We start from the raw sequence: 27,753 nt of genomic DNA, 5'->3' as shown, positions 1-27,753 counted from the left end.
CACACAACTGTCAGGATGAATCTCACAAATGTCACGTGTAGGGAAATGTAAGACAAAAAAGAACATTCTGTGTGATTCCACTTATAGGAGTTAAAAAAATAGACAAAACCCATCAACATCGACTGAAGTCCAGATGGCAGTCCTGGGAGGAACAATAATGAAGAGGAGTACCACAGGCTTTGGGGGGCAGGCCACACTCTGTTTCTCCATCTGGGGCCCCGGCACCTGGGTGTTTGCTAGGTGAGGATTCAATGGACCACACACAGGAGACATGCATCTGTCCATCCTTAATAGCCCAATAGTTCCACAGAAGGCTGCAGGTCAGGAATCTGGAGGCTGGAGGTGCATTGCTGGCCTCTCTGAATTCAGCCTCTGCAATTCCTCCCCTGCCTCTTTGGTCTGCAAACTGTCTGTTGGGGCAGGGGCTGCACTCAGAACAGCAGTGGGGGGCTCCCTGTCGGGGGTTCTGGCTAGATCCTGGAAGTCGTGCTGCGAGCAGAGGATGGGTGAGCAGAGGGTGTTCTCAGTGACTGGTCCGTGTCCAGAAGCAGTCCAGGGAGGCAGTCCCAGTGTCCTTCCCACGCACAAGAAGACAAGGCTCCTTTTACCAGAAAAACACCTTAGTTACAGTGAAGTCACACTGGAGAGGCACCCACAGATTCAGCAAATGAAAGAAGCCCTCCGGTGGGTCTGATGGTGGCAGGCCTGGTGACCCCGTGGCCAGTGGTGCATCAGTCTGTCTGAGACACCCACATAAAGCACGCAGGTGCTCACCTCCCCCTCCACAACCTCCCCTCGGACAGCCAGTGGGTCTACTCAGGACTTGCAAAGGGATCGTCTGACTCCCTGAGCCCACCTCCCACCTCCGGGCAAGAGTCATGGGGAGGGGGGCGCCTGGGTGGCCCAGTCAGTTAAGCGTCTGCCTTCGGCTCAGGTCATGATCCCAGGGTCCTGGGATCGAGCCCCGCATCGGGCTCCCTGCTCAGCGGGGAGTCTGCTTCTCCCTCTCCCTCTGCCCCTCGCCCTGCTCATGCTCGCATTCTCTCTCTCTCTTTCTCAAAAAAATAAATAAAAATTTTAAAAATAATTTTTTTTAAAAAAAAAGGAGGAAAGGACCCACAGAAGTCATAGTGCAGCTGATGCCAGGACCTGGGGCCATTCACTCCCTCCCTCAGCCTCCTCATTACCCCCCAGTAGAGTCCAAACCGCTCTGGACGTACTCAGACCGGCCTCCGCCGGCTTGCGGTCCTGCGTGTCCCACGCCGCCTCCGCCCTAGCCATGTGGCTGCTCTTGCCCATCCTCTCTGCAGAGCCCGTCTCTGTCCTGCCTTCCAGGCCTGGGCAGAGTGAGCGGCCTGCTCCCAGCCCTTCCCTAAATCGTCCACAACAGACTCTGTCACGTGCCACAGCTGTAAGTGCCGCACTCCATCCCTGTGGCCTGCAGGGCATGGGCCATGTCCCCAGGACTCGCTTCCTAGAAGGGGTGCTCCCGGCCCCTCAGACTCCCGTTTCCGGAGCAGAACCCCACTAGCCCGCCACCCTGCTGTTCCCCACTGGCCCTGGCTCCTGCAGGGCCACATGTGCCCTGGGTGGCCTCCCAGACCACTCCAAGAACAGACGGCCGGGGTACGGATGGGGTGCAGGGGAGCGGAGAACTCAGGGACACCGCGGCCTGGCTGCTGTGCTGGGGAAGGAGGACCCTGCAGGGCCAGCAGGAGCAGTGATTGCAGCCGACAGGATGTGCCCCAGACCACCAGGCCTGGCCAGCCCTGCAGGATCTGGGCGGCGCCCCGAGACCTTGGGCATGGCTAGGGCCAGCATGGGGTACGGTGCGTGGGGCCTGACCTGGACCTGCGCTGAGGCCATCGGGCCCTGCAAGCCCCGCAGATTCCAGGAGACACCAGGCTGGCTAGGGCCTGCAGGTGTGGGCCATTTGGGTCCTTATCCAGACCAGCCCGAGCCTCCAGACCCAGCCAGTGCTGAAGGTTCCAGGAGATGTCGGAGGACCAGGGTGGGCGTGATGCTGGGTTTGTGGGGCCTGACCCAGAATGGCCTCGGTCCGTGAGCTCCAGCAAGCCCTGCAGGGTCCAGGAGAAGCTAGAGGGCCAGGATGCTGTGCTGTGGGGCCTGACTTGGACCTACCCCCATTTTCCAGGCCCAGCCAGCCCTGCAGGTCCCAGAAGACACTGGGGTGGTGAGGGCTGGCACCGTGTTAGTGTACGGGGCCTCACCCGGACCAATCCCCAGCCTCTGGGCCCACCGGGTCCTGCACGATCTGGGGTGACCGAGGCCGGCATGTGCTGGGCCATGCTGCCTGCCCCTGACCTGCCCCAGCCACTCAGCCCAGCAATTCCTGCAGGTCCCGGGAGATGTGGGGCCTGCCCTAGGCCGGCAGGATCAGGGTCTCTGGGTCCTGCCCCAGACCTGCCCTGGACCTGGCCCAGACCACCCGGCCCGGAAAGCTTGGTGAGGTTCTGGATACTCCTGGGGTCACCCGGTCTGGCAAGCTGTGGGGTGTGCCGTGCCCGACTCAGACCAGCCCTGGCTCTGCCCCGGGCCACCAGCTCCAGCAGGCCTTGCCGGGTCCGGGAATCACTAGGGGTGGCCAATGATGTGGGAAACAAAGGCAGAAGGAAAATTATTAGATTTCCTTACTCCCTACAGCCCACTGACAAGTCCTTGAACCAGGCAGAGTGACATTCCTCTAGGAACTCAGATGCCCCGAAGTTACTACTTTGCTGAGGGCAGAGACAATCCTAGCCTGACCGCCCCCAACCCGCCCCACCCAGGACCCCATAAGTCTACTTTAACGTACAAAATTTCCTTTGGAAACTTCCTTTACCTCTACCCCACAAGATACACATTGGCAATCACCCCCCAAGCATACGGCCCACCGATATACATCTGAAGGGTCTCATGACTCAGGTTTTATTAGACGGTAATAAATGACCCTTTCCCAACAATAGCTAGCCCCCGCAAGGTCCTGGAAACCTTGCTTCCAAATTCCTTAGAGACTCACACTATCCCTAACCCCCTTTCAACTTCAAAGTATATAATCAGCCACTCCTCACGACCCCAGTACGGCTCTTTCTGCCCACGGGTCCTGTCCCCGTGCTTTAATAAAACCACCTTTTTGCACCAAAGACGTCTCAAGAATTCTTTCTTGGCCGTCAGCTTCGAACCTTAACGTCTTTCCTACATCAGCCAGGGCCTGGGCAGGGGGAGGTGAGGCTGACCCTGACCTGCCCCAATTCGCTGGGCCTAGCAAGCCTTTCATGGTCCCAGAGTAAGTCGCTCAGGAGGGCTACTATGTTAGTGGGTGTTTGGCCCTCGGTCTCCTAGAGGATGGCTTCCATCTTCTCTAGTGTTCATTGGGAGTGACATGGAGATGGCTCAGCACAGATGCTGGCCTGGCTTAGCCCCAGCTGGCCAGAGAGATGCCAGGCTTCCAACAAGCCTCATCTTGGGCCAAGATGTTCACTCAGGGCCACCCAAAGTGGACCACTAGCTGGGCCGCGGGAGCACATGAGGCCACTGGCCAGGGTCTGAAGGAAGGACAGGAACTGGCTCTTGTCGCCAAGGCTGGCGGGGTGAGTGAGTAACTGACCTGGGCAGGGAGGGGAGGAGTGACAACGAGGGAAGCGTGGAGTGGGGGCTCAGGCACAGGCTGCTTCTCGGGTTTACATGAGCCAGGACAGAGCTTGGGGACTGACCCACCCAAGTTCTGTCACATTCCATGGACAGCCTCAGTCCTGGGCCACTGGCGGGGTGGCAGTCACCCTACTTAGCAGAGTCTGGGACATGGTCACCTTGTAATGGCACTCCACCTGGTCTAAAGGGTTAACTTGCTTCAAGCTTATGCACCTCTCGCTTTCTGACCTAAGTCAGAAAGCTAATACGCCGCCTTCTCCATCAACTCCTGAAGGCAAAAGCTGAGAGTGACCTGGAAAACCCACCAGGAATTCAGTTTCCCCATGTATTCTGGGCCCTCCATACAACTCTTACTTGCCCTTGATCTGGTCTCCTCCACAAGAGACTTCCTTGTGTAGAGAAAAGTCAGTAAAACAAGTCAACACAAACATAATCTAAAAAGTAAAAGGTGCCAGGAAGAACTAAGCAGAGGGGACTTGAGAGAGCTCTCTGGGGCTGCTTTAGCTGAGGTGGTCAGGGAAGCCTCTCTGAGGAGCTGATGTCAGAGCGGAGGCCCCATCTGCCATCTGGGGCAAGGATGTTCTAGACGAGGCAAGGACTCATCCATGTTGTAATTCAGGGTCCATGAACTACATCCTGAAGGCAAAATACTGCCTACTTTGATAAATAATGTTTTATTGGAGGGGTGCCTGGCTGGCTGGCTCAGTCAGTAGAGCATGCAACTCTCAATCTCAGGGTCATGAGGTCAATCCTACATAAAGAAAAAAAAAAGTTTTACCGGAACACAGCCAACCCTGTCTTTCTGAGCATTGTTTAGGACTGCTTTCGAGCTACAACAGCACAGCTGAGTAGCTGTGATAGAGACCATATGGCCAACAAAACCAAAAATATTCACTATTTGGCCCTTTGCAGAACAAGTGTTCTGGCTTCTGTTGTGGACGACGTTTTTTCACCGGTGTAGAATATCGCACACGTGAGCAGAGCACAACGCACCCCTCCTTCTCCAGTGAGTGTTTGGCTTTTCTGACAGTGTGCCTGAGCATCCCTGAGTCGGGGTGTGCAGATGGTCAGCTGAACTGGAAGATGCCAAATGTTTTCCAAAACTCAAATATCTTCAAATATCTCCCACAAAAAGTTTTAATATTTTGTGTTTGGCTTCAAGTCCCGGATTCATCTGGAGTTGATTTCTGAGTGTGATATGGCCGCACCAGATCTTCCTACAACCCAAACAGTTCTGCTTCTTTTTAATGATATTTATTGATGTATAATTCACACAGCATACAACTCAACCATTTAAAGTGTGTAGTTCAGTGCTTTTTAGCATATTCACAGGGTTTTGCAACTATCACCACTAATTCCCTAAAAAGAAACCCCATGCCTGTTGGTGCACTCTGCAGTCCTCCTCCTTCCAACCCCTGGCAATCACAACAGTACAGCTTCTAGCTAACTTATGTAGTGATCTACCTCAGTGTCATCTGGGACAAGTTTCTGCTGCTTACAAAATGTTTGGAAACCTGTGTCTGGTACCAGACTGCCTCCCAGTGGATCTAGCATCCAAGCTGCCTAATGATGATGATGCCTTTCACTCTGGCTCTAGAAACAAACTAAGTGAATGTTCTCTCAAGGGCAATGTCTTGAGGTGCGTTGCAGAGTTATAAATGCATAAAGAAGTCCAAAGGTTCAGGCCAATTTCAGCTACCAAGAAAATGAGCCAGGGAACTCATGTCACTATAAGTGCATAACTTGCAAGAAGGAGAATAATGAGCCCTCAGCACTTGGATTTTATTGTCCCATCTGTGGCTTCTGCCCACAGCAAGCAGCTGCTTGAATACAACACTCCAGGGACCAGCGTCCAGCAGGAGATGAGACAGAGGCCCAGCCCTGACCACACAGCTAAGTAGCCCCTCTTGTCACTCCTGAGACTTTATATTTCCCTGCCTAGTTTTATTTTTTCTAAGGCATTCATACTTCCAGCAAGCATCTGCTTTACTTGTTTACTGGGGCATAAACTGTGGGCCCTCCAAGGTCAAAGCCACATCAGTCCTGCTCTCTGATGTGCTCCCCTCACTCCCCACCTAAACAGCACCTGGTGGGCACTGCTGTCCAGCGGAAATGGCATTCAGTCCAAAGCTCCGGGAGGTGGGGTTCCCATCTCCTTTGTTAGGTCCCCAATCCCACTCACATCCTCCTGCTACTGCATCTCAGCACTGGGCAGCTACAGCCACCCTGAGCCCAGTCCCAGAGCTGTGAAACCCCCTTGAATCATTACCTTGCCCCCAATCTGAATTTCAGATAAATAATAACTTTTTAGTATAGTATATTCCAAAAATACTACTGGAATGTGCTTATACTAAAATATAGCATTAGTATTTAGAAGAGTATTTGGTATTAGAATTTGGTTTAAATATGTCCCAAATAGGGGCGCCTGGGTGGCTCAGTCGTTAAGCGTCTGCCTTCGGCTCAGGTCATGATTCCAGGTCCTGGGATCGAGCCCCGCATCGGGTTCCCTGCTCCGCGGGAAGCCTGCTTCTCCCTCTCCCACTCCCCCTGCTTGTTTCTCTCTCCGTCAAATAAATAAACTCTTAAAAAATATATATGTCCCAAATATACTATTAGAACAAATAATAATAAGATACACTGTTCGTAATTAACATAGTATTTAGTATTATTATTTAGTATATCCAAAATATACTATTGGGACATATTTATACTAAAAAATTATTCATCTGAAATTCAAATTTAACTAGGACTTGTCCTATATTTTTATTTGCTAAATTTGGCAATCCTATTCTGACACATACATATATCAAAAATTAGTTATACTAAATGTAGTATTAGTAAAAAGATTTTAAAATATAATAAATATGGGACACACTTATACTAAAAAAGTATTTATTGTTTACCTGGAATTTAAATTCAGGTGGGCATCCTGCATTTTTGTTTACCAAATCTGGCAACCTGCTGTGGGACATAGCTACACCGAAAATTACGTATACTACTACATATTGTCCAGGTTTTAAAAAATACACTAAATGTGAAACACTAATACTAAAAAACATCGTTGTTATCTGACACTCGAGCCCAACTGTGCCTCTTGTATTACTTATTTGCGAAATCCGGCAATCCTACACTGGCACATATTCTACTGAAACAGACATATCTTAAAAGTATCTTAACACACCAAACGTGAGGCCCTCCCACAGTGAAGCAAACAAACCACCACGTCGATCAAACGCACTTGCTGGCTTCCGTCCCTCCCGGACGCTGCGCTGAGGGAGCCCAACGGCCTCGCTCAGGCAGCCCCGCCCGTCCTCCCCCCGCCCCCCCGCCCTCACCTCGCTCCGACGCGGCGTGCCCCGTTGCCATGGCGCCCGGATCCGGCCTGGGTAACTCCGGGCCACTGCGAGGGCCAAGATGCCCGTTCCGGGCGGCTTCCGATTGGCCCGCGCAGCCCGGTGCGTCCCCGCCGGGGACGACTCTGAGCGCCTCTACGGACCAATGGCGGCCGCCCGCGGCGCGCGGGGTTCTGGGAGTTGTAGTCCGCGCGGCGGCGGCTCGGCTCGCTCTCCAGCCGAGGCGCCGCCATGACGGAGCGGCCCTGGCCGGAGCGGAGCCCGCGCGCGGTGAGTCCGCCGCGGCCCGTCCGGCCGTCCCGCCGCCTGTCCCTCGTCCGTCAGTGCGCCCGCCGGGCTGGCCGGCCGCGGGAAGGGGCCGCGGGGCGGGCCGAGGGCGTCGGAGTCGGCGGGCGCTGGCCGGGATCGCGTTAGAGGAAGCGCGGGCGGAGACGAGTCCGGGCTCGGGCGGGAGGCGCAGCCCGAGGCCGGCGGCGGGGCCGAGCCGGGCCAGGGAAGCCGTCGCGGGGCCGCGAGGTCCCCGGGGATGAGGGAGACGGGCGAGCCTCGCGGGCCACGCGCGGGGGCTGAGGTGGAGGTGGGCAGGGGGCCGGGGCGCGCCGTTCCGCCCAGCCCCGGCCCGGGTGGCATCTCCCCTCCCCGTCCGCCGGGGCGGAAAGCCCCTCGCCCCCGTTTGTGCGCTCCAGACCCCACTCGGCCCAGCGCAGGCCCTCCCTCCCCCCACCAGCCGGCAGCCCAGAACCTGACCGTGTGTCAGCGGCAGATCTCGGTGCCCCGCGCAGGTAAGCCTGGCCTGTCCATGTGGCTTTGAGCCCTGCAAGTGACCCTCAGAGACCCCCTAGCGTCAAGCCGGGTTACCCCACAGTGGATCTCCACGACCCCAAGACCACGGTACTCCCCATGTAGACCTCACGCCCCCCATCAGCGTAAGACCCCTACATCTTCCGGGCCCCCTCGTCAGCCTGGGTCTCCCACTTGTTCCAGACCCCACATGCGCCCCAGACAGCCGCCCACGGGCCTTAGGTGCTTTCAGCTAGGAGCCCCCTTTACCCCTCTAGGTCCCCCATCAACTCAGCTTCTCCCTACGTAGACTTCATCCCAGGACCCTGGAGGGTGCTGAGGGGCTGCGGGTCTTCACCCCGGAGAATCTGCCTGGGGCGCACTTCCCTGCTCACCGGAGAGAAGGGTAAGGTCTGAGACCCCAGGGCACGAGGACTGCTCGAACCTGTGAAGCTGCGAGACGGGCCCGTTCTCTTTCAAAAATACACATATGGAAGTGTTAGGACAGCATGAGTCTTTTTGCCTGTGGTCTCAGCAGGGGTGACGGAGCTTGTACACGCCCAGCCAGGCTGCCGGCGGCCAGGAGCAGGCTCGAAGACAGGGCTCGGCCCTCGTGAGTCGCCCTCCCTGCGTCTGTGCGCCTCCCTTCCTGATTGTAAAACCCACACACGTGCACATGGAAAGTTCTCCAGAGGATCAAGAAGGAAAGATCACATGGAATACTCCTCCACTTTCCACTTGTCATAAGCATTTCCCATGTCATTAAAAATCCTTCCTAAATGTTTTTGTTTTTTTTTTCCTTCATGATGAAGGTCAAACATCAATATACCATTTGGGGGAGATTAAGGGAAGTATGAAGAACACAGCACTTGGCTGGCCGCCCTTGGGCCTTTCCCAGCAGCCCTTTTTGGGACGCTCATATACCATCTTACATCCCACTTTCCCCTGTACCTCATATCATCTGTATGTCACGTCTGCTTCCCTTGAGCATGTTATGTTACCGTGCATTTTGCAGTCATAAATTCTGCGCCATGTGATGGGAGGGTAGTTGATCTCACCAGGCTTGACTGTTGGGCACTTCTGTTGTGATTCTTGGTGCCTAAATCTTTGTCCCAATTTCAGATAAATTCCACAGCATGCGAACTTCCAGAATGGTCTTGATATACAAGCTGCCATAGTCCTTTCCAGAAAGGTCGTGCGAGTTTGTACTTTCACCATTGGATCAGCACACAGGACAAGTGTTTAAAAAAAAAAAAAATCTGCTCATTTTTATTTTTACAACTTTGTTTTCTTCGGTTATATGTTCACTATGGGAAGCTTGGAAAATGCACAAAGTGCTATTTTTTCACTGCCCTTCCCACTTTCCCTCTGTTTTTAAAGTCTCTTTCCCCCCTTGTCCTCCTCACCGCCTCCTCCCTCAGCCTTAACTTAGAAAAGGCAAGAAAGACAGCAGAGGCAGGGCAGGAGGCCCCTGTTGTGCTATTACATAGCATATCTGGCTGTTTCCATTTAAAGGGAATTTAAAGTCCAGTTCCTTATTTCAAGTGCTCAGGAGCCACATATTAGCTGGTGGCTACCATGCTGGATGGCACAGATGGAGACCATTTCCAACCCCCCAGGAAGTTCTGAGGGGCAGTGCTGGCTACTCCCAGGGCAGGAATCCAGTTCCCCTAGATGCTCAGTAAACCATGTGTTGAATGACTAAATGAGCGAAGGAGGCAGATGTATGCTAAGTTAAGGAAATGAGATACGTTCACAATGAGGTAAGAGTCGTGAAGACAGCACAATGAAGATGAGAAAAGGGGGATGGCCTGAGCCAGCGCATGGTGACATCCTGCTGTGGTGACAGCTGGGCTGGGATGAACATCAGAGAGTAGTGTGGGTGGGAACAGCAGGTACGAAGGTCCTGGGGTGACCAGTGCCTTGTCTTCAACACGATGTAACCCATGAGGGTCATATGGAAGGAGATTAGGTCAGAATGAGATGGGGAGGGCTCAGGTCAGTTCCTTGGGAACTAGAGGTCAGGGCAAGGAGGGGGGGAGTGAGGGGAGTCCTGAGCAAGGTGGTGGCCACCATCTGATGTGGCCACTTTGCGCCTGCCCCTCTCTGCAGGCCCCTGACTGCTGACTGCATCCGCCTGCTGCCACCTGGGTTTGTCTGGAGCTGCTGGGACTGTCCTGGGATCCAGCCTGCTTGCCCCCTGAGGCCGGAGAGATGCTCCCATTGGCCAAAGCCCTCGCCTCCCCCAGGAATCCCCAGACCCCCGCCCTGGGGGAGCAGGACGGGGCTCCTCAGCCGGCCAGCCCTGGGGATACTGAGGCCTGGCGCCTGCGTTTCCGACAGTTCCAGTACCGCGTGGCAGGCGGGCCACACCGTGCACTGGGTCAGCTCTGGATGCTGTGCCGCCAGTGGCTGCGGCCCGAGGCGCACTCCAAGGAGCAGATGCTGGAGCTGCTGGTGCTGGAGCAGTTCCTGGGTGCGCTGCCCAGCAAGATGAGGACCTGGGTGCAGTCGCAGGGTCCCCGAACCTGCAGGGAGGCCGCTACCCTGGTGGAGGACCTCACACAGATGTCGCAGCAGGAAGGTGAGGGGACGGGCCTCATCCCTAAGAGCGAGTGGCTGCCGGGGGGAGCAGGTGCCGGGTTTGGGTTCTGGCCAATGTCTCCGTGGCCCGGTGCCCAAGGATCGCGCTTCTTTTTCCTTTCGGACTCAAGAGTGTCGCATCCACCCAGCACTGCTCCCACCCACCCCCCACCCGCTCCTGTCCCGTTCCCTCTCCCGACAGCGGCGCCCCAGGCCATCCGAGCAAACCCCCTGCCTGCACATGTCCGCCAGTGCACATTGTCGTATCACACACCTGTGTTTTTCTTTGTTTTACATAAATGTCATTGTGCTGCACGCCTCTGTCTGCCTCACTTCTCTCGCTCAGTCGGTAATTGAGGATTTCTCCATTTTACCATGTGTCCATCTGGCCTGTGGCTTTGCATTTGTCTGCTCTCCCTCAGAAGGACCCCGGGTCTCTCAGCCCACACGAGGTGCTGTGAACCATGTCCCCCCACCCCCTACCCCAGGTCCTGTCGAGGAGTCCTGGAGGTTACTAGTCCTCCCCTGCATCCAGTCCATGGGGCGCAGACCCGTCCCAAAGGCCCAATAGCTGGTTATAGAGACTGACGCCTAGGTCCACAGTTGTCACAGAACGGGTGTTGGAAAGAGCTCAGCAGACAGAGGGGTCTCAGGTAGCTGCAAGGTCTGCAGGTGAATCTGACACCGCCTCTCTCCCTCGGCTCCCCTTTCTCCTGCCGGGGCTTTGTCCTCATGCTTTCTTGCCCCTGTGACCCTGTGTAGAATTGCCATCCTCCCAAGCCCCAGTCCCAAGGAATGGGGCTCCCTCTTTCCTAGTAATGTCAACAGAAGTGCAGACCCATCACATCTGGAGGAGGTCAACCCTCAGGGCCTGGCACAGGTGCTGTGATCAGGGTGTCTTCAGACCCTAGGTTCAGAAAAGCCTTGAAATCTACAGAAAACAGGGTTCCCAGGTCTCCACACTGCCCGCAGGAAGCAGGCTAACATGCTTGGGAAAGTTTTGCATGTTGCATTTTGCAGAGGCAAGAGCATAGTCCAAGTTGGAAGGCACTGATTGGCGTCATGGAGTCTTGTTCCCAGGTTCCTGTGGAATCATGAAGACGTGCGAGGCAGATAAAGTGGCCCTTGGAACTCACTGTTCCAGGAACCAAGTGGCCAGAAAGCTTTTGTGTCTGGCCCTAGGTGGACCCATACAGCACCCAGGGCCTCAAGCTTAGGAGGCCCAGGCTGGTGTTAATGCTTTGCTGTCGCCATCTTGAGGTTCCCTATCATTTTTCAACAAGGGGGTCGCGTACATAATTTGCATGGAGCCAGGCTGTGGTCCTATGGACAGGGAGGTAGTTGGAGTAGCCGGTGGCCGGGCCTGATAAGGCATCTCTACCTGCATGTGAATGCCTGGAAGTCAGGGACACAGGCAGGAGGCATCTGCATGCTGCTGTCTCAAGATTGGGCTTTATTCCTTGGGAAAGGAAGCTCCCGGCAGCGGGTGCAGAATGGGAAGGAGCAGGAAGAGATGTGCACTGAGGGAAGGGAGCCTAGGGGCTGGCTGGGGCAGGGCTGTGGGTGGGGTGCCTGAAGCCCAGATGGAATCCAGCAGGAGCCTGGCTCTCCTCTTTCCTGTGGGTGGCCCTCTCCAGTCACCGTGGTGCAAGTGCAGGGTGAAGACAGACCCAATATTTCCACTTGAAGTCCCTGATGGCTGGTGTCTGGAAAAATAACTGAACAGAACAAGTCTCTCCCCATCTTAGTCCATGGTGTATCCCTCCCTCTGGCCCAGCGGTACACCTGGATGCAGAGGAGTGTCATGCCCATTACAGCCTACTTATTGATATTGATGCGCTCAGGCACAAGAGGGAGAGCACTGGGAGAGAGAGCCTGCACCTGGGGCCCTGCCTTTATTGGGGGGAGGCTGTCTAGGGTCTCAGAGGTATAGTCTAAAGACTACAGTGGCTAATTTAAAGCAGAAGAGTGGGAATTAGGATGTGAGTAGGGAGAAGTGAGTCACCCAAACTGTCAGTTATCTAGACCACCCAAGGCTTTCTGAATGAGGGACCTCCATGAGTGGGGGCAGCCCAATTCCTTATCTGGTTTTTTGCTAGTAGCTTTGTCATACAGCTGCAAATATGTTTATTCCAGATGGAGGTCTTTGAAATGGATGCCTCAGCAATCAAAAGTTTAATGTCAGGCCCAGCTCCGTGCACTCCCCACACCCATCATCCTATCCTCTGTCCACACAGCAGCAAAGGGAGTGATCAGCTCCTCCCATGTCAGCCCAGCAGTGGGGCTGACCCCAGATCCCTGTCCTGGCTGTGTGCCTTGATCATCTGCCTCTAGGGCCTCACCTCCCTATAACAGCCCTGAAGCCTTGACCCTCAGTGGATCCAGGGGTAGCCAGCTCATCATCTAGGCCTGGCTCAGACATCCATCCCTCTGAGAGGCTACCACGCAGGACCTCACTCATGTTCTCAAGGGTCCTCACCTCTCTGTGACTTTATAGGGTTTATCCTTTCCCTGTGTGTCTGTTCTCTGTCCTAGTTTATGTGAGCCTCATGAGATCAAGAGCTCTGCATCCACCTTCAGGTGGTTCCTGGAGAGTGGGCAGTACCAGACACCTAGTGGGTGCACAGCCAATACAGGAGGGGAAGGTGCGGGTGAGCAGAAACAGCAGCAAGAACCAAGGATGGGCATTTGGCAGGTAGCAGGCACTGCTGGGTATCCTGTACAAGTAAGCGTCCAACTTCGTTCTTCCGCATGTGGGTTACCAGTTGTCCCAGCACCACTGCTGAAGACTCTTCTTTCCCCTACTGAACGGTTCTGGCACATTTGTGAAAAACCAGTTGGCCAAAGATATGTGGGCTTAGTTCTGGACTCTCAATTCCTTTTAATTCTGTATGTCTGTCTATATGCCAGCACTGTAGCTCTGTAGTAAGTTTTGAAATCAGGAGGGATGTGTCTTCCAACACTGTCCTATTTTAGGACTGTTTTGGCTATTCTGGGTCCCTTGGAATTTCATATAAATTTTAGAAGCAGCTTTTCCATTCCTGCAAAAAGAAGAAAAAAAGACTGTTGGGGTTTTGATAGGTATTGCATTGGACCTATAGATCACTAAGTAGTGTTGCCATCTTAACGGTATTAAGTCTTCCAATCCATGAACGCAGAATGTGTTTATTAATAATAATAATCAATGATGTTATTTATTTAGATTTTCTTTTAATTCCTTTCAGTAGTAGTTTTCCCAGTTTTCAGTGTAGTATAGTAGTCTTGTATCTCCCAGGCTAAATTTATTCCTAAGTATTTTATTCTTTTTGATTCTATAAGTAGAGTTGATTCTTTTTGTTGCAAATGAAATCTTCTGAGTTTCCTTTTTGGGTTGTTCATTGATGTTTTATAGAAACAACTAATTTTTATGTGTTGATATTGTATCCTGTAACTTTGCTGAATTCACTTATTAGCTCATGCCATCTGTAAATAGTTTTTCTTCTTCCTTTCCAATGTATTTATTTTTTAAGAGATTTTATTTATTTTATCTTTATTTTTTTTAAGATTTTATTTATTTATTTGACAGAGAGAGACAGCAAGAGAGGGAATACAAGCAGGGGGAGTGGGAGAGGTAGAAGCAGGCTTCCCGCTGAGCAGGGAGCCTGATGTGGGCTCGATCCCAGGACCCTGGGATCATGACCTGAGCCAAAGGCAGATGCTTAACAACTGAGCCACCCAGGTGCCCTAAGAGATTTTATTTTTAAGTAATCTCTACCCCCAACATGGGGCTTGAACTCACAACCCTGAAATCAAGAGTTGCATGCTCTATTGACTGAGCCAGCCAGGTGCCCCTTCCTTTCCAATTTAGATGACTTTTTCCCCCCTTTTTCTTGCCTAATTGCTCTGGCTAGAACTTCCAGTACAATGTTGAATAGAAGTGGTAACAGCAAACATCCTTGCCTTGTTCTTGATTGGGGGGAAGCTTTCAGTCCCTCATAATTACGATGTTTTTATCATTGGAGGGTACTGGATTATATCAAATGCTTTTTCTGCGTCAACTGAGATGATCATGTGGTCTACTAATATGGTGCATTACATAGCTTGATTTTGTTTTTTTTTTTTTTTTTTTTTTTTAAAGATTTTATTTATTTATTTGAGACAGAATGAGAGAGAGAGCACATGAGAGGGGGGAGGGTCAGAGGGAGAAGCAGGCTCCCTGCCGAGCAGGGAGCCCGATGCGGGACTCGATCCAGGGACTCCAGGATCATGACCTGAGCCGAAGGCAGTCGCTTAACCAACTGAGCCACCCAGGCGCCCTACATAGCTTGATTTTGATGTATTGAACCACATAACAGTTTGATTATAGTGTGTCTCAGTGTGGATCTCTTTGAGTTTATCCTATTTGGAGTTTGTTCAGCTTCTTTGAATATACAGATTTGAGTATTTTATCTATTTTAGGAAGTTTCCCACCATTTTTTTTCAACTATTTTGTCTCTCTGTCTTCCTCTAGGATTCCTGTTATGTATCTGTTAGTATGTTTTATGGCGTCCCACGAGTCCCTCAGTCCCTGTTCATTCTTCTTCTGCTCCTCAGACTGTATAATTCTAATTGATCTATCTTCAAGTTTACGGATCCTTTTCTCTGCCAGCTTAAATCTGAGGTTGAATACCCCTAGCAAACTTTTCATTTTAGTTATTGTACTTCTCTGCTCCAGAATTTCTGTTCAGCTCCTTTATATAATTTCTCCTTATTGATATCCTTTATTTGTTGAGAACAACATTCTCCTGATTTTTGATAGTTCTTTGTTCATGGATTCCTTTAGCTCTTTGAGGGTATTTAAGACAGTTGATTTAAAATCTTTGTCTAGTAAGTCCAATGTCTGCACTTCTTCAGGGACAGTTTCTGTTAATTTCTTTTTATTCCTCTGAATGAGATATATCTTCTTGGGTCTTTGCATGCTTCTTAATTTGCTGTTGGGGCTGGGCATTTTTAATATTTGATAATATAATGCGATAAGTCTGGAGATCAGATTCCCTTCCCTCCCCAGGTCTTGTTTATGCTGCTTACTGTGGGTTGTTAAGTGTTTTATTTTGGAAATTTTTCTTTCTTTTTTTAAAGATTTTATCTATTTATTTGAGAGAGAGAGTGCACAAGCAGGGGGAGGGACAGAGGGAGGGGGAAAAGCAGACTCCCCGCTGAGTAGGGAGCCTGATGCAGGGCTCAATCCCAGGACCTTGGGATCATGACCTGAGCCAAAGGCAAATCCTTAATTGACTGAGCCACTCAGGTGCCCTATTTTGGAAACTTTTCTAAACTATTTTTGTAAATGCTACATTCTTTATTGTGTGTGCTCACTAAAGTTTCTCTTTCATTAATTTAGTGTTTGGCCAGAGATGTGACAGAAATTTCCTTAAATGACTGGAGCTAACAAAACAAAACCCTCCTGGTTTTTGTAGGTAGGCTCTGAGTTGAGGTACTCCTTCAATGCTTAGCCTCTCCATTTACAACTCTCCTGAGCCTTGACTTCCTGGTTACATGGGGCCTAAAGATCAATCAGAGAGGAAGGCTTGGGATCTTCTCATGTTTCCTACCATGTGTTTAGTCCTGATCATATGCATGGCCTGCTAGACTCTCTGGTAAAGCCTTTATTCCCACATGTACCTCTTTCTCCAGCCTGTTCTTTCCTAGGCTTTTTTGGTCTCTCTGCTGTTTGCTCCATCTGTCATCCCTGCCCAGGTGGTTGTGGCTAGTGTATGCCTTCAAATGCTTTTGACAAATGCTGCTCAGGAGGCCACTCCAGTCCTGAGGGTTCTGAGAGGGCCTAACAAAGGTAAACCCCCGAACTAATCCTCCAGGGAGTCACCAGACAGGTCACCAGACAAACATACAAATGCAATGCTTTGGGAACAAGATCTGTCCTGTCCCCTGTGGCTTCAGCAAGCCACACCAATAAGATGGACTGCCATTCACACAGCCCCTCCTAGCTGCAGAGTGGGGTTGGTAGGCGGGTAAGTAAAAATGCCACAACACCTTCTAGTTGAAATTTAATAGCTTCTTTCTACTAAGCATTCCCTCATCCTTGTTTTCTTTTCTTCTTCTTCTTTTTTAATCAGAATTCAAGTTCCCAAAAAGTTAACTCTGAAAGTTTTTGCTGGCTTAATTATTGCTTCAGGGGAGGGACTGATTTTGGGAGCTCCCTATTCTGCCGTTTTTGGCAATGTTATCTTTCTGTTTGCTTTTTAAAAGTAATGTTATTGAAACATAATTCCCATACCATATAATTCACCCATTTAAAAAAAATGCAATTCAGTGATTTTTGAGTATATTTACAGAGTTGTGCAACCATCATCACCATCTAATTCCAGGACATTTTATTCACCCCAAAACGAAACCTCAGACCATTAGCAGTCACTCCCCATTCTTCTCTCCCCCCAGCCCCTGGCAATCACTAATCTACTTTTTTGTCTTTATGGATTGCCTGTTCTGTACATTTCATATAAATGAAATCATATAATATGTGGCCTTTTGTGTCTGGCTTCTTTTACTTGGCATAAGGTTTTCAGGGTTCATCCATGTTGTAAAATATATCAGTACTTCATTCTTTTTATGGCTGAATAATATTCCATTGGATGGATATACACTGTTTCTTTGTTCACCATTTGATGGACATTTGGGTTGTTTCTACTTTTTGGCTATGATGAACAATGCTGCTATGAACATTCACATACAGATATTTGTGTGGACATGTTTTCATTTCTCTTAGGAACACACCTAAGGAGGAGAAGTACAGGGTCATATGGTAACTCTATGTATAACTGTTTGAGGAACTGCCAAATTGCCTTCCAAAGCAACTGTTTGCTTTTTATAGAACACATTTTCAGCCTACAAAACTGTACGAAAAGTACTATAATGAACACCCATGTAACTGCCATGAAGCCATCTCAGAGCCTAACCTCCTGAAAGGCAACTTAGGTTGTTATTTAAAGAAATGACACATTGTGGAGTTCACTAGGTCCACTGTGCAGGTCTCCTCCACATTCCTCTTGCCCAGCTTGCCCTGCTGCCCCAGAGAGGGGCAAGGCCTTGAATTTCTCATTGCATGTGCATGTTTGTACTTTTTCCTCTTATTTTGTATCCATAACAGTGTATGGCTCTGTTTCCCATGTCCTAAACCTATAAATGGTGTCCTTCTGTAACTGTTATCCTGCCCTTGTTTTTGTCCCCCTCCAATGTGTTTTGTGCTAGATCCATGGGGCCCTGCTTCAACTATCTTTGCTACCTGACTGCATTCCACTTCAGTAGGATTCCAGTTGTGGGATGAGGCCCCTGTCCAGGCTTTCCATGTTAGTCAGTACTGCAGGAAATGTCCTCATGGGCCTCTCAGGGGCACACATGGGCATGGAGTGTTGGGTGAGAAGACCCGTCCTCAGCTGCTTCTTGTGTCACCGGGGCCTCATGACTGGCAGCCCTAGAAAGGTCTGGAGCAGGGGGTGGGGCTGCATTTGAAGCTTGTTGGAAGGATAAAGGCGGTGGCATACTATTGCTCTTGCCCTGGCCTCCCTGGGGTCTTCAGAGATGCTCCTGGGATTGGTTGCCCCCCCTGTGCAGGAAATCTGGGGACTTAGGGGCTCTGGGTCACACAGGCCTCTCACCATCCCTTTCTCCCGCCCAGTTCTGGTATCTCTCACCGACCACCAGGACAAGAGCATCAGCGAGGAGGAAGACGGGAAGAGCCCGAGGTCCCAGAAAGACCCATCCCAGGTGAGCCCGGGGCCCCTGGCTCCATGCTCCCACACTCCTGGGGCACCCTGAGCATCAATGCTGTGACAGGCTGAAGGACATCCCACCCACGCTCTGTGCAAGGCTGTCCCAACACTCCCAGGAAGCCTGAACTCCACACCTCTCACCTGTCCCACAAATCCCAGAACTTGCTGCAGCTCAGTGCTGGGCAAAATACAGTTAATAGGGTTGTGCTTTGCTGCAGACCACCTTCATCCCCCTCCACCCAGGCCCTCTGCTAGTCCTTTACCAGGCACCAGCCAGATGCTGAGGTCCCCATCCTCGTGTATAATCCACAACCACATGCTGTGTATATTGAAAGATTTCTGTTGCTGCCACATAGGAGCTCGGGTGCCCCCGCCCAGATGCCATCCGTAGTATTAGTATCTGTAGTAGTCTCATACCCGAGAAGCCTGTGGATTCTTGGAGGGGCTGGGAAAGACTCCAGGAGGGCATCCCCGACAGCAAGATCTATTCTTGCAAAGGCCCCAAGTGAGAGGGGACCATGGTGTATGTCAGGGACCAAGGGAAACTTGGTGTGGCTGGAGCTCACAGAGTGATGGGGACAGGTCCCCAGCACAGACTAGAGTGATTAAACAGTGGGGACCAGACAATGTAGATTTGTTAACAGGCAAAACACAAAAGAAACAAAAACCAAACCACATTCCCTTCCCTCTGGCATCAGGCAGATTCGCCCTTCCTCTGGCATCAGGCACCTTGCACTCACCTCCTGTGGCCTCTGTGACCTCACCCTTCTTCAGACCACAGGCCCCTTCTGTCTCCCACTAATCTGCCACTCTCTCACATGTTAACCCCCAATGCCAAGACCTGTCAGGACCTTCATCCCCTGCACATGACTGTCAGTCTGGGTGTCCTTGAGACATCCTACCTCTCTCTTATATGGGGGTCGTGTGGCCTCCCTCAGTCATGACCAATACTACCATCTTCCCCTCCCAAGCCCCTCCACTCCATTCACAAGCAACCTCAAAGCATCTTTGGCTTCCTTTTGTCTTCTATGTCCATGCTCAGAGAGAAAAAGAATAGGAGTCATGTGCTTCCCTTTTAAAAATGGGAATGTTACAATGAGCACACGGAAAGATGCTGAAGATCACTAGCCATCAGGGAAATGCAGATTGAAACCATGATGAGGTATCACTACACTCCTACTGGAATCGCTAGAAGTAGAAAGAGGGACAGCAGCAAGTGCTGGCGAGGATGTGGAAAAACTGGCACTGTTTCATTGCTGGTAGGAAGGCGAAGTGGTAAAACCAATCTGGAAAACCGTTTGGTTGTTTCTTACAAAGTTACGTATACACGTGACACATGACCCAGCAATCCCACTCCTGGGATTGGGTGTTTAGCCAGATGAAACAAAAACTTATGTTCCTACAAAAACCTGGACACAAATATTCACTGCAGCTTTGTTTGTAATAGCCCCAAACTGGAAACAACCCACATGTGCGTGTGACTGGATAAACAGTCATTTATCCTGCACACCATGGAAAACTACCCAGCAATATAATGGAAGAAACTCTTGATTCACACACAACTTGGATGGATCTGAAGGGCACCATGCTGTCAAAACAGTTAATCTCAAAAGGTATCCCATTTATATGACATTCTTGAACAGACAAAATGACAGCCACAGAGAGCAGATCAGTGGTTGCCAGGCAGGAGCTCCGGGTGGAGGGAAAATGACCATACAGTGTAGCAGGAGGGAGGTTTCCCTGGGTGGGGAACCTTCTGGTCCTGATTGTGGTGGTAGTTCCACGATCTATATACATGTTAAAATTAACAGACCTGGACATGCACACACACACACACAATCAATCAATCAATTCTATATTATTAAGTTAAAGGAACCACTAAAAAATGATAATATTTCCCATTAAGCCAAAGTCCAGTCCCTTCTGTGTTCCCAGAGACCACCCCCTCTTATGATGCTGGGGTCTAGTATCATTCTGAGGTTTTTTGATTTGCATGCCTGGTTTTTTGAAGGACCCACTAGTCTGAATCTTGTTTCTTCTCTGGCTACTATGTTCTGCCTGGAGACCATTTTCATTCTTTAGTTAATAACAACAGAAAAAAGACATCTAAACAAAAACATGAGACAAAAGATGAATAACGCACCCACTGCTCTGCAGAAGAGCTCAGCCCACCAAAGAAACACCTGTGTACCTTCGTAGACATCAGCAGCAGATCATCCCCAACCTTGAATTCACCTGTGTGAATCTCTCTATCTCTGACCTGCTATGGCTCAGGAAGAAAAAAGTTATTGTCTTGTTTTAGGGTTGCAGGAGGAAATATCTTCTTATAAAACTTTTTCAAACACACATCATGTGGTAGGCTGAAAAATGCCTCCACCAACCCCTTTTGCCCCACCAAAGGTCCATGTCCTCATCCCCTAGAACCTGGGAATGTTACCCTAAGCGGCAAAAGGGACTTTTTGCAGGTGTGATTAAGGTAGGACCATGAGAAAAGGAGATTAGGATTCTAAATGTAATCACAAGTGTCCTTATAAGAGGGAGGCGGAGGGAGGTTTAACTACAGAAGACAGGACCGTGACCTGAGCAGAGGTAGTGAAGATGGAGTAAGGTCCACAAGGCAAAGAATGTGCATGTGTCTAGAAGCTGAGAAAAGGCCAGGAAACAGACTCTCCCCTGGAGCCTTCAGAAGAAATGAGCCTTGGCAGACACTAACTTTAGCCCGGAGAAACTGATTTCAGACTTCTGGCCTTCAGAGCTGTAAGAGAAATTTGTGTTGTTTTCGGCCACTAAGCTTGTCATGATTTGTTACAGCAGCCATGGGAAACGAATACATACTACATACGCCAAAGTAGAGAAATAGAGTAATGGACCCAGGGTTGTATTCGGACTTACGTAGGCCCTAAGAATTTTTGTCCAATAAGAGTCATACCAAAGTTATACTCATGAGCTTCCACAAAATAGTAAAAGTTATATTTTACGACCATTTGGTACAAAGATGAATATATTCCAGGCTGGAGTAGTCACTATATTCATTTTTTTTTTCTGACTGATTGTAAAAGACATTAAAACATATTGCAAGAAACTCGTTTCTCCAAAAAGTTTCATGGGCCCTGGGCTGTTTCTGGCACGTGGTGGAGAAGTCAGCCCCAGATGAGCCACAGTGCCTGACACATGGCCAGATGTGTTGATGGAAACCCCTTTTCCATCCCGGATTCTCCCCTCGGAAATCACAGACATGCTCACACCCCATCTTCACACTCCCCACAAGTAGGGCCTGGGCTTCAAGGACTCTTTTTCCTCAACTGAATCTATAATATCTTTTTATTTTTAATTTTTTATTGAGATATAATTGATGTGTAACATTATGTTAGTATCAGGTGTACAACAATGATTTGATATGCATGTATTTTGTGAAATGATCAGCTACAGTAAGTCCAATTAACATCTACCACCACAAAAAGTTACAAATATTTTTTCTTGTGATGAGAACTTTTAAGATTTGCTCTCTTAGCACCTTTTAAACATACAATACAGTATTATTAAATATAGTCTCCATGCTGTACGTTACGGGCCCAGGACTTACTTGTTTTAAAACTGGAAGTTTGTACCTTTTGACCTATATTCCCCCCACACACACCCACACACTCCTGGCAAAGCATCCAGACTCTTCTTTTTTTAGACATAAACCCAGCTCCACTGCCTCAACTAAAACCATTAACAGTAATCCCTCAACAGCAGTAAATAGCTGGTTGGCATTCACATTTCCCATTGTTCTTATTTTCTTTTTCTTGGCTGGTTAGACAACAGATTTGGGCCCCACATCCCACTCACTGCCCCTCACTGTCCATGGAATGATCAGAGCCCCGGTCAACAGGACTCTGGGGACATTTTTTGTGTTTGGAGCTATAAAGAAGGCTCAGAAATGTCCTGGTTTCTGTGCGTGGCCCACGTGTGTTTGTCAGTATCTTCACACATCTCTGGATGGTGGCCCACGCTTCCAAGTCAGGGGAACTAATATGCCCTAACATGCCCCCCCCGACACATACACACAAACACATACATACACAGGTCCTGAGCCTTCTCTCAACCCCTCACCATCCATGGTCATGGTCTCAGGCCACTGAGGAGAAGGCGGGACTCTCAGCAGCTGAGGGTCTCAGGTGGTCAGGTCCCAGAAAGAGAGAGGGACTCCTGCCTACCCCCTTGCAGATGACGGCCCCTCTGGTGACTGTTAGAGAATTCAACAGATGTCTGTTTTACAATGAAAACTAGTATTTAGTAAGAAACAGAAAATCAGTAATTCAGCCAAACACACCATCCACATATTCCCAGCCTGCAAGTGAAGAATATCTTAATTCTCTCCCACCACACCCCATCCCCAGCTCCCTCCCTCCATCAGTCCCTAGTGCCTAGCAGTCCCAGCCTGGGTCTTTGGGGGGCCTTATATCCCCACACCTGTATCCCAGGTGGGTGAGAGCAGCATAAAGCAGAGACCAACCCAAGACAGGCCTTTCTGACATGTGCTTGACCTCCTGGTTGATTCTCACTTCTTGTTTTCCCAGCACACTTTCTTGAATATTGTCCATTTGTATTGAGGGCTGTCATTGTGTTCTTCCTCTAGCCACAGACCCTGAATGATCCAGCCACCACAGTGGAGGTTTGTCAAGCCCTTGCCAGGTGCCTGGCTCTGAGCATGCTGTGCAGATAAACCCTTTCAGGCCCAGAGAGGGAAAGCCCCTTGCCCAGGGCCACACAGCAAGTAGGGCTAGCCCGGATGCAAGGGCCATACATTTCAGATCCTCACTCTTCAGCGGCAAGCTCTGAGACCCCACTTTGTGTGGGATTTGTGTGCCTGTTGGTGGGATGGGTGACAGGAATGCTTTGGTGAGAGGTAAGACGCGGACCCTATTGCTGCTCATCACCCTCTGGGGGACTTGTTCTCAGGGACAGTGCAGCTGCGAGCAGCAGTTCAGAACCCCACAGGCGATACCGACCTCAGTCCTTACACAGGGCCGGGTGCTCTGTTGAACGCTATGCTACTGTGAACATCAGCGGTTTTCAAGTGAGGGTGTACTACTCAGGGTTTTCCACGGAAACAAAACCAGTAGGATTTATACAGACATAGAGAGAGATGTATTAAAAGGAACTAGCTCACACGATTATGGAGGCCAAGGAGTCCCTGATTTGCTATCTGCAAGCTGGAGACGCCAGAAAGCCATCTCCAGGGCAGGGGATTTCATCTCAAGCCCAAAGGTCTAAAGACCACAGGAGTCTCAGTCTGAGTCCAAAGCCCAAGAATCAAGGAGGGGTTCAATGTCTTAGGGCTGAAGGTGGCTGTCCCCGCTCAAGCAGAGAGCACAAATGCACCCTTCTGCCTTTGTGTTCAACTTGGGCCCTCAACAGCTTGGGTGACGCCCACCCACATTGGTGAGGATGATCTTTATTCAGACTGCCAGTACAAAAGCTAGTCTTCCCTGGAGACACCCCCACAGATACCAGAAATGACACTTTACCAGCTATTGGGCCATCCGTTAGCTCATTGACTCCTAGAACTAACCATCACAAAGGGGCCTTGCGTTTTCATTTTGCACAGGGGAGCCCTCGAATTATGTCTCCAGTCCTAGTAACAGTCCTTCGGGAATGTGCATTTGGGGTGTTAAAATTAAATACAAAACGGAGACCAGACCTGAACATTCCCTGAGCAGACAAAACCACTTACCACATAAGTGAGACTTAATTTAGTGTGTTCTGCAAAACAAGCAAAACAGAACCTGGGCCACCTCGTGCAAATACCTCTGATGATCAGTAAAGAAACTTAAGTCATCTTCCTAAACACGGTATAAGATAATCACTTTGAGCCAGCCCCTGCTGTCTGGAAACCCCCTTTGTAATAACCATCATCAAGAAGGTTAAACAATCTCCTCATTTTCACTGTACAAGCCTCCAGGCTTCCTATCAGTCTTGGATTTCAAAGCTCCCAGTTCGTAGACTATTCTTATTTGCACAATAAACTCTTACTAAATACTGTTTATTGGTTTGGTGGCTTTTTTTTTTTTTTTTGGCACCTTTTTGGGGAGGGGGGAGCCGTGGCTTTAGTTTTACTATTCTTGGGGTTTTGAAAGGAGGCAATACTGTCGCTCTGCTGTGGTGGCACTAGGCAGATGGCTCTCTGGTGGCTGCTCCAAGCCCTGGCGGCGTGGGGCAGTTGCTGAGCAGGACTGTGTTTGCCATTCCAGGCATCGGAGCTGGGGCTCCCCCAGGAGGGCGAGTGGCTGCAGCCTGCCCAGCCCCAGCGGAGTCCCCACACCAGGGCGGGGGCCGAGGCATCCTGCACCCTGGGCTCACTCGGTGAGTGTTTGGGTCCTACGGCAATCCTGAGGGCTGGGAATGGATTTAAAGTCTGGCAGGGGTTTGACTATGCTGATGGCAGTGTTGGGGGGCTTTGGTGATGAACTCTATACCTTACCCCAGAAACTGTGCACACCAGGAGTGGGGACTGATATCGCGCCGCCCCCCCGCCCCCCGCAACAGCCACTCAAACGTTTCCACCCCTTGACCAGGGCTTCAGCCTCCTAGCATGAAGGCAGACAGACTGAAGATGCTGCAGCATGGGGTCCCCTCAGCAGCCTGCCCAGGTGAGGACAAGGGGGCCCAGGGCCATGGGATCTGCCCCCCAACCCCACCTATCCCTTTATCTTAAGAAAGGAAAGGACTGAGGGCACTAAGGCCCTACTGAGTACAGGCTACGGGCTGCCTGCTCTTCTCAGCAGTCCCTGGGGGGAAGGAGGGCAGGGAGAGTCCCAGAGTGCGGCCTCCAGCCCCTGCCACTTCGCTAACAATTAACCCTTTTCCCTCACCCTCCCCAGGCCTGGGCTGCTCGCCTCTGAAGCCTAGTATCTGGGATGAACCTCCCTGTGGGCAGGTGGGGGACAGAGCCCTGAGGAACAGACACTCCCTCCCCAGGCTGGCCCAGGTCGCTCCCCAGGCAGAAGGGGGTACCTGGCAGGCAGGGGCTGCTCCCAGGGACGCTGTGCTTCAGGGCACTGGAGGCCAAGGGCCTGCTCCCGAGGGGCCCCTGCACCCGAGCCCTCAGCCCGGCCTGGTTGCAGACCCCACCCTCCCAAGTGCTCGGAGCAGCAGTCCCCAAAAGAGACTTGGGGACAGCGATGCCCACCTGCCCCTACTCAAAGACACCAAAGCCTCCCCTGAAGAGGCGGGGCAACCGGCTGCTGCCCCCTCCTTGGGGCGCTCAGCGGCGACCCAAGTCCCCCCAGGGGCGCGGCCCTTCGCGTGTGCCGAGTGCGGGGAGGTCTTCACCTGGGTCACCCACTTCATCGAGCACCAGAAGCGCCACCTGGAAGAGGGGCCCTTCTCGTGCCCCGAGTGCGGCAAGGCCTTTCTGCACGCCTCCGTCCTGGAGGAGCATCGGAAGATCCACCTGCTGCAGCCGCTGCGCAAGAGGCCCCGGCGGGGCGGGGGCGAGGGGCCAGGGGAGGCCGGCCCGTTGGAAGCGGCGGATGGAGGCCCCCGCGCCCAGGACGCGGATGGAGAGCGACGCGGGGAGCCCTCCGGCCGCGAGCGGCCCTTCGAGTGCGGCGTCTGCGGGAAGGCCTTCCCCTGGATGGTCCACCTCCTCGACCACCAGAAACTGCACGCCACGCAGTGAGCGGACGCGGGCCCCGGGTGACAGCGACCCCCGGCGGACTCGTCCTGCAGGCGACCCGGGAGCCGCCACCCCCGCCGCGTCCCCCCGGTGACAGCGACCCTCGGAGGGCTCGTCCTGCGGGGCGACCCGGAACCCGCTGTCCCCTCCGCCGAGTCCCCCGGGTGACAGCCACCCTCGGCGGACTCGCCCTGCAGGCGACCCGGGAGCCGCCACTCCCGCCGCCGCGTCCCCCAGGTGATAGCGACCCCCGGCGGACTCGTCCTGCGGGGCGACCGGGGACCTGCCGCGTCTCCCGGGCGTCGCCGCGCCTGGCGCTTACCCCGGGTGATTGCGACCCTCGGCAGACTCGTCTTGCGGGGCGACCCGGGACCCGCCGTCCCCGCCGCCGCGTCTCCTGGGTGTCGCCCCGCCTGCCACTTACCCAGGGTGACAGCGACCCTCAGCGGGCTCGTCCTGCGGGGCGACCGGGGACCCGCCGTCCCCGCCGCCGCGTCTCCTGGGTGTCGCCAGACCTGCCGCTTACCCCGGGTGACACCGACCCACGGCAGACTCCCCCTGTGGGGCGACCCAAGACCCGCCGCGTTTCCCGGGTGTCTCCGCGCCTGCCGCGTTCCCCGAGTGACAGCGACCCCCGAAGGGCTCGTCCTGCGGAAGGACCCGGGACCCGCCACCCCCGCCGCCGAGTTCCCCAGGTGACAGCGACCCCTGGCGGAGTCGTCCTGTAGGCGACCCGGACCCGCCGCGTCTCGGGGTGTCGCCGCGCCTGGCGCTTACCCCGGGTGACAGCGACCTCCGAAGGGCTCGTCCTGCGGAGCGACCCGGGACCGGCTGCGTCTCCCGCGTGTCGCTGTGCCTGCCGCGTTCCCCGAGTGACAGCGACCCCCGAAGGGCTCGTCCTGGGGGCGACCCGGGACCCGTCACCCCTGCCGCCGCGTTCCCCGGGTGACAGTGACCCCCGAAGGGCTCGTCCTGCAGACGACCCGGGACCCTCCGCGTCTCCCGGGTTTCGCCGCGCCCGCCGCGTTCCCCGAGTGACAGCGACCCCCGAAGGGCTTGTCCTGCGGAACGACCGGGCCCCGCCACCCCCGCTGCCACGTTCCCCGGGTGACAGCGACCCCTGGCGGACTCGTCCTGCAGACGACCCGGGCCCCGCCGCGTCTCCCGGGTGTCGCTGCGCCTGGCGCTTTCCCCGGGTGATAGCGAACCCCGAAGGACTCGTCCTGCGGAGCGACCCGGGCCCCGACGCGTCCCCCGGGTGTCGCCGCGCCTGGCGCTTACCCCGGGTGACAGTGACCCCCGAAGGTCTCGTCCTGCGGAGCGACCCGGGACCCACCGCCCCGCCGCCGCGTTCCCCGAGTGACAGCGACCCCTGGCGGACTCGTCCTGCAGGCGACCCGGACCCGCCACGTCTCCGAGTGTCGCCGCGCCGGCCGCGTTCCTTGGGTGACAGCGACCCCCAGCGCCGCGCTCAGCTCGGCGGCCGGCCGTCTGTGTTCCGCAAGCTACAGAAGAGGAGCGTCGCCAGCGCCACCAGTTCCAGGAGCCTTTCCCGGGGGCCCCAGGTCGGCCTCGGCGCCCTTGAGCTGGCCGCCCTCCTGCGCTCCGCGGAACGAGGCTTGCCGCCCGCCCAGCCCCTGGAAGCCTGGCACACGCGTGGGGTTCTTTTATGTGGAACTTTCCTCCTCTTTTCTTTTTTTTTTTGTCCCCCCCATTCCTTTTTCACGATAAAGTACACACAACATAAAACTTGCCATTTTAACTACTTAAAATGCACAATTCGGTGGCATTAAGTACATGCATAACGTTGTGCAACCATCCCCACCATGTATTCTGGAATTCTGGAATATTTTCATCACTCCCAGAATGGGTTCCCCATACCCATTAGCAGTCACTCCCCATCTCCGCTCCCTCAGCCCCTGACACCTATTAATCTGCTTTCTTTCTGAATGGATTTCGGGCAGGGTTTTTAGGTCCA

At 52.4% G+C, this 27,753-nt stretch overlaps 1 protein-coding gene across 4 annotated transcripts; it reads left to right on the top strand.

The window, feature by feature from the left end:
- Positions 1–7,194: 7,194 nt before the first annotated feature.
- Positions 7,195–26,165, top strand: ZSCAN1 (zinc finger and SCAN domain containing 1). Of its 4 annotated transcripts, none has more exons than XM_032388621.1 (7): positions 7,195–7,274; positions 8,063–8,190; positions 9,897–10,368; positions 18,019–18,107; positions 24,349–24,460; positions 24,673–24,747; positions 24,979–26,165. In XM_032388621.1, the coding sequence occupies exons 3-7, from the start codon at positions 9,999–10,001 to the stop codon at positions 25,776–25,778; spliced, it is 1,446 nt and encodes a 481-aa protein (XP_032244512.1). In that variant the 5' UTR covers positions 7,195–7,274; positions 8,063–8,190; positions 9,897–9,998; the 3' UTR covers positions 25,779–26,165. The 4 variants fall into 4 exon arrangements, with proteins under 4 accessions (XP_032244512.1, XP_032244513.1, XP_032244509.1 ...); XM_032388622.1 differs by having other exon boundaries at positions 7,206–7,274; positions 8,095–8,190; XM_032388618.1 differs by lacking the exon at positions 7,195–7,274 and adding an exon at positions 7,296–7,786 and having other exon boundaries at positions 8,095–8,190.
- The last annotated feature ends 1,588 nt before the right edge of the window (positions 26,166–27,753 follow it).

Source organism: Phoca vitulina, unplaced genomic scaffold (assembly GCF_004348235.1).
Source record: "Phoca vitulina isolate PV1807 unplaced genomic scaffold, GSC_HSeal_1.0 scaffold52, whole genome shotgun sequence".
Lineage (NCBI taxonomy): Eukaryota > Metazoa > Chordata > Mammalia > Carnivora > Phocidae > Phoca > Phoca vitulina.
Note: the sequence above shows the minus strand (reverse complement) of the source record. Positions and strands in the feature narration are given on the sequence as shown.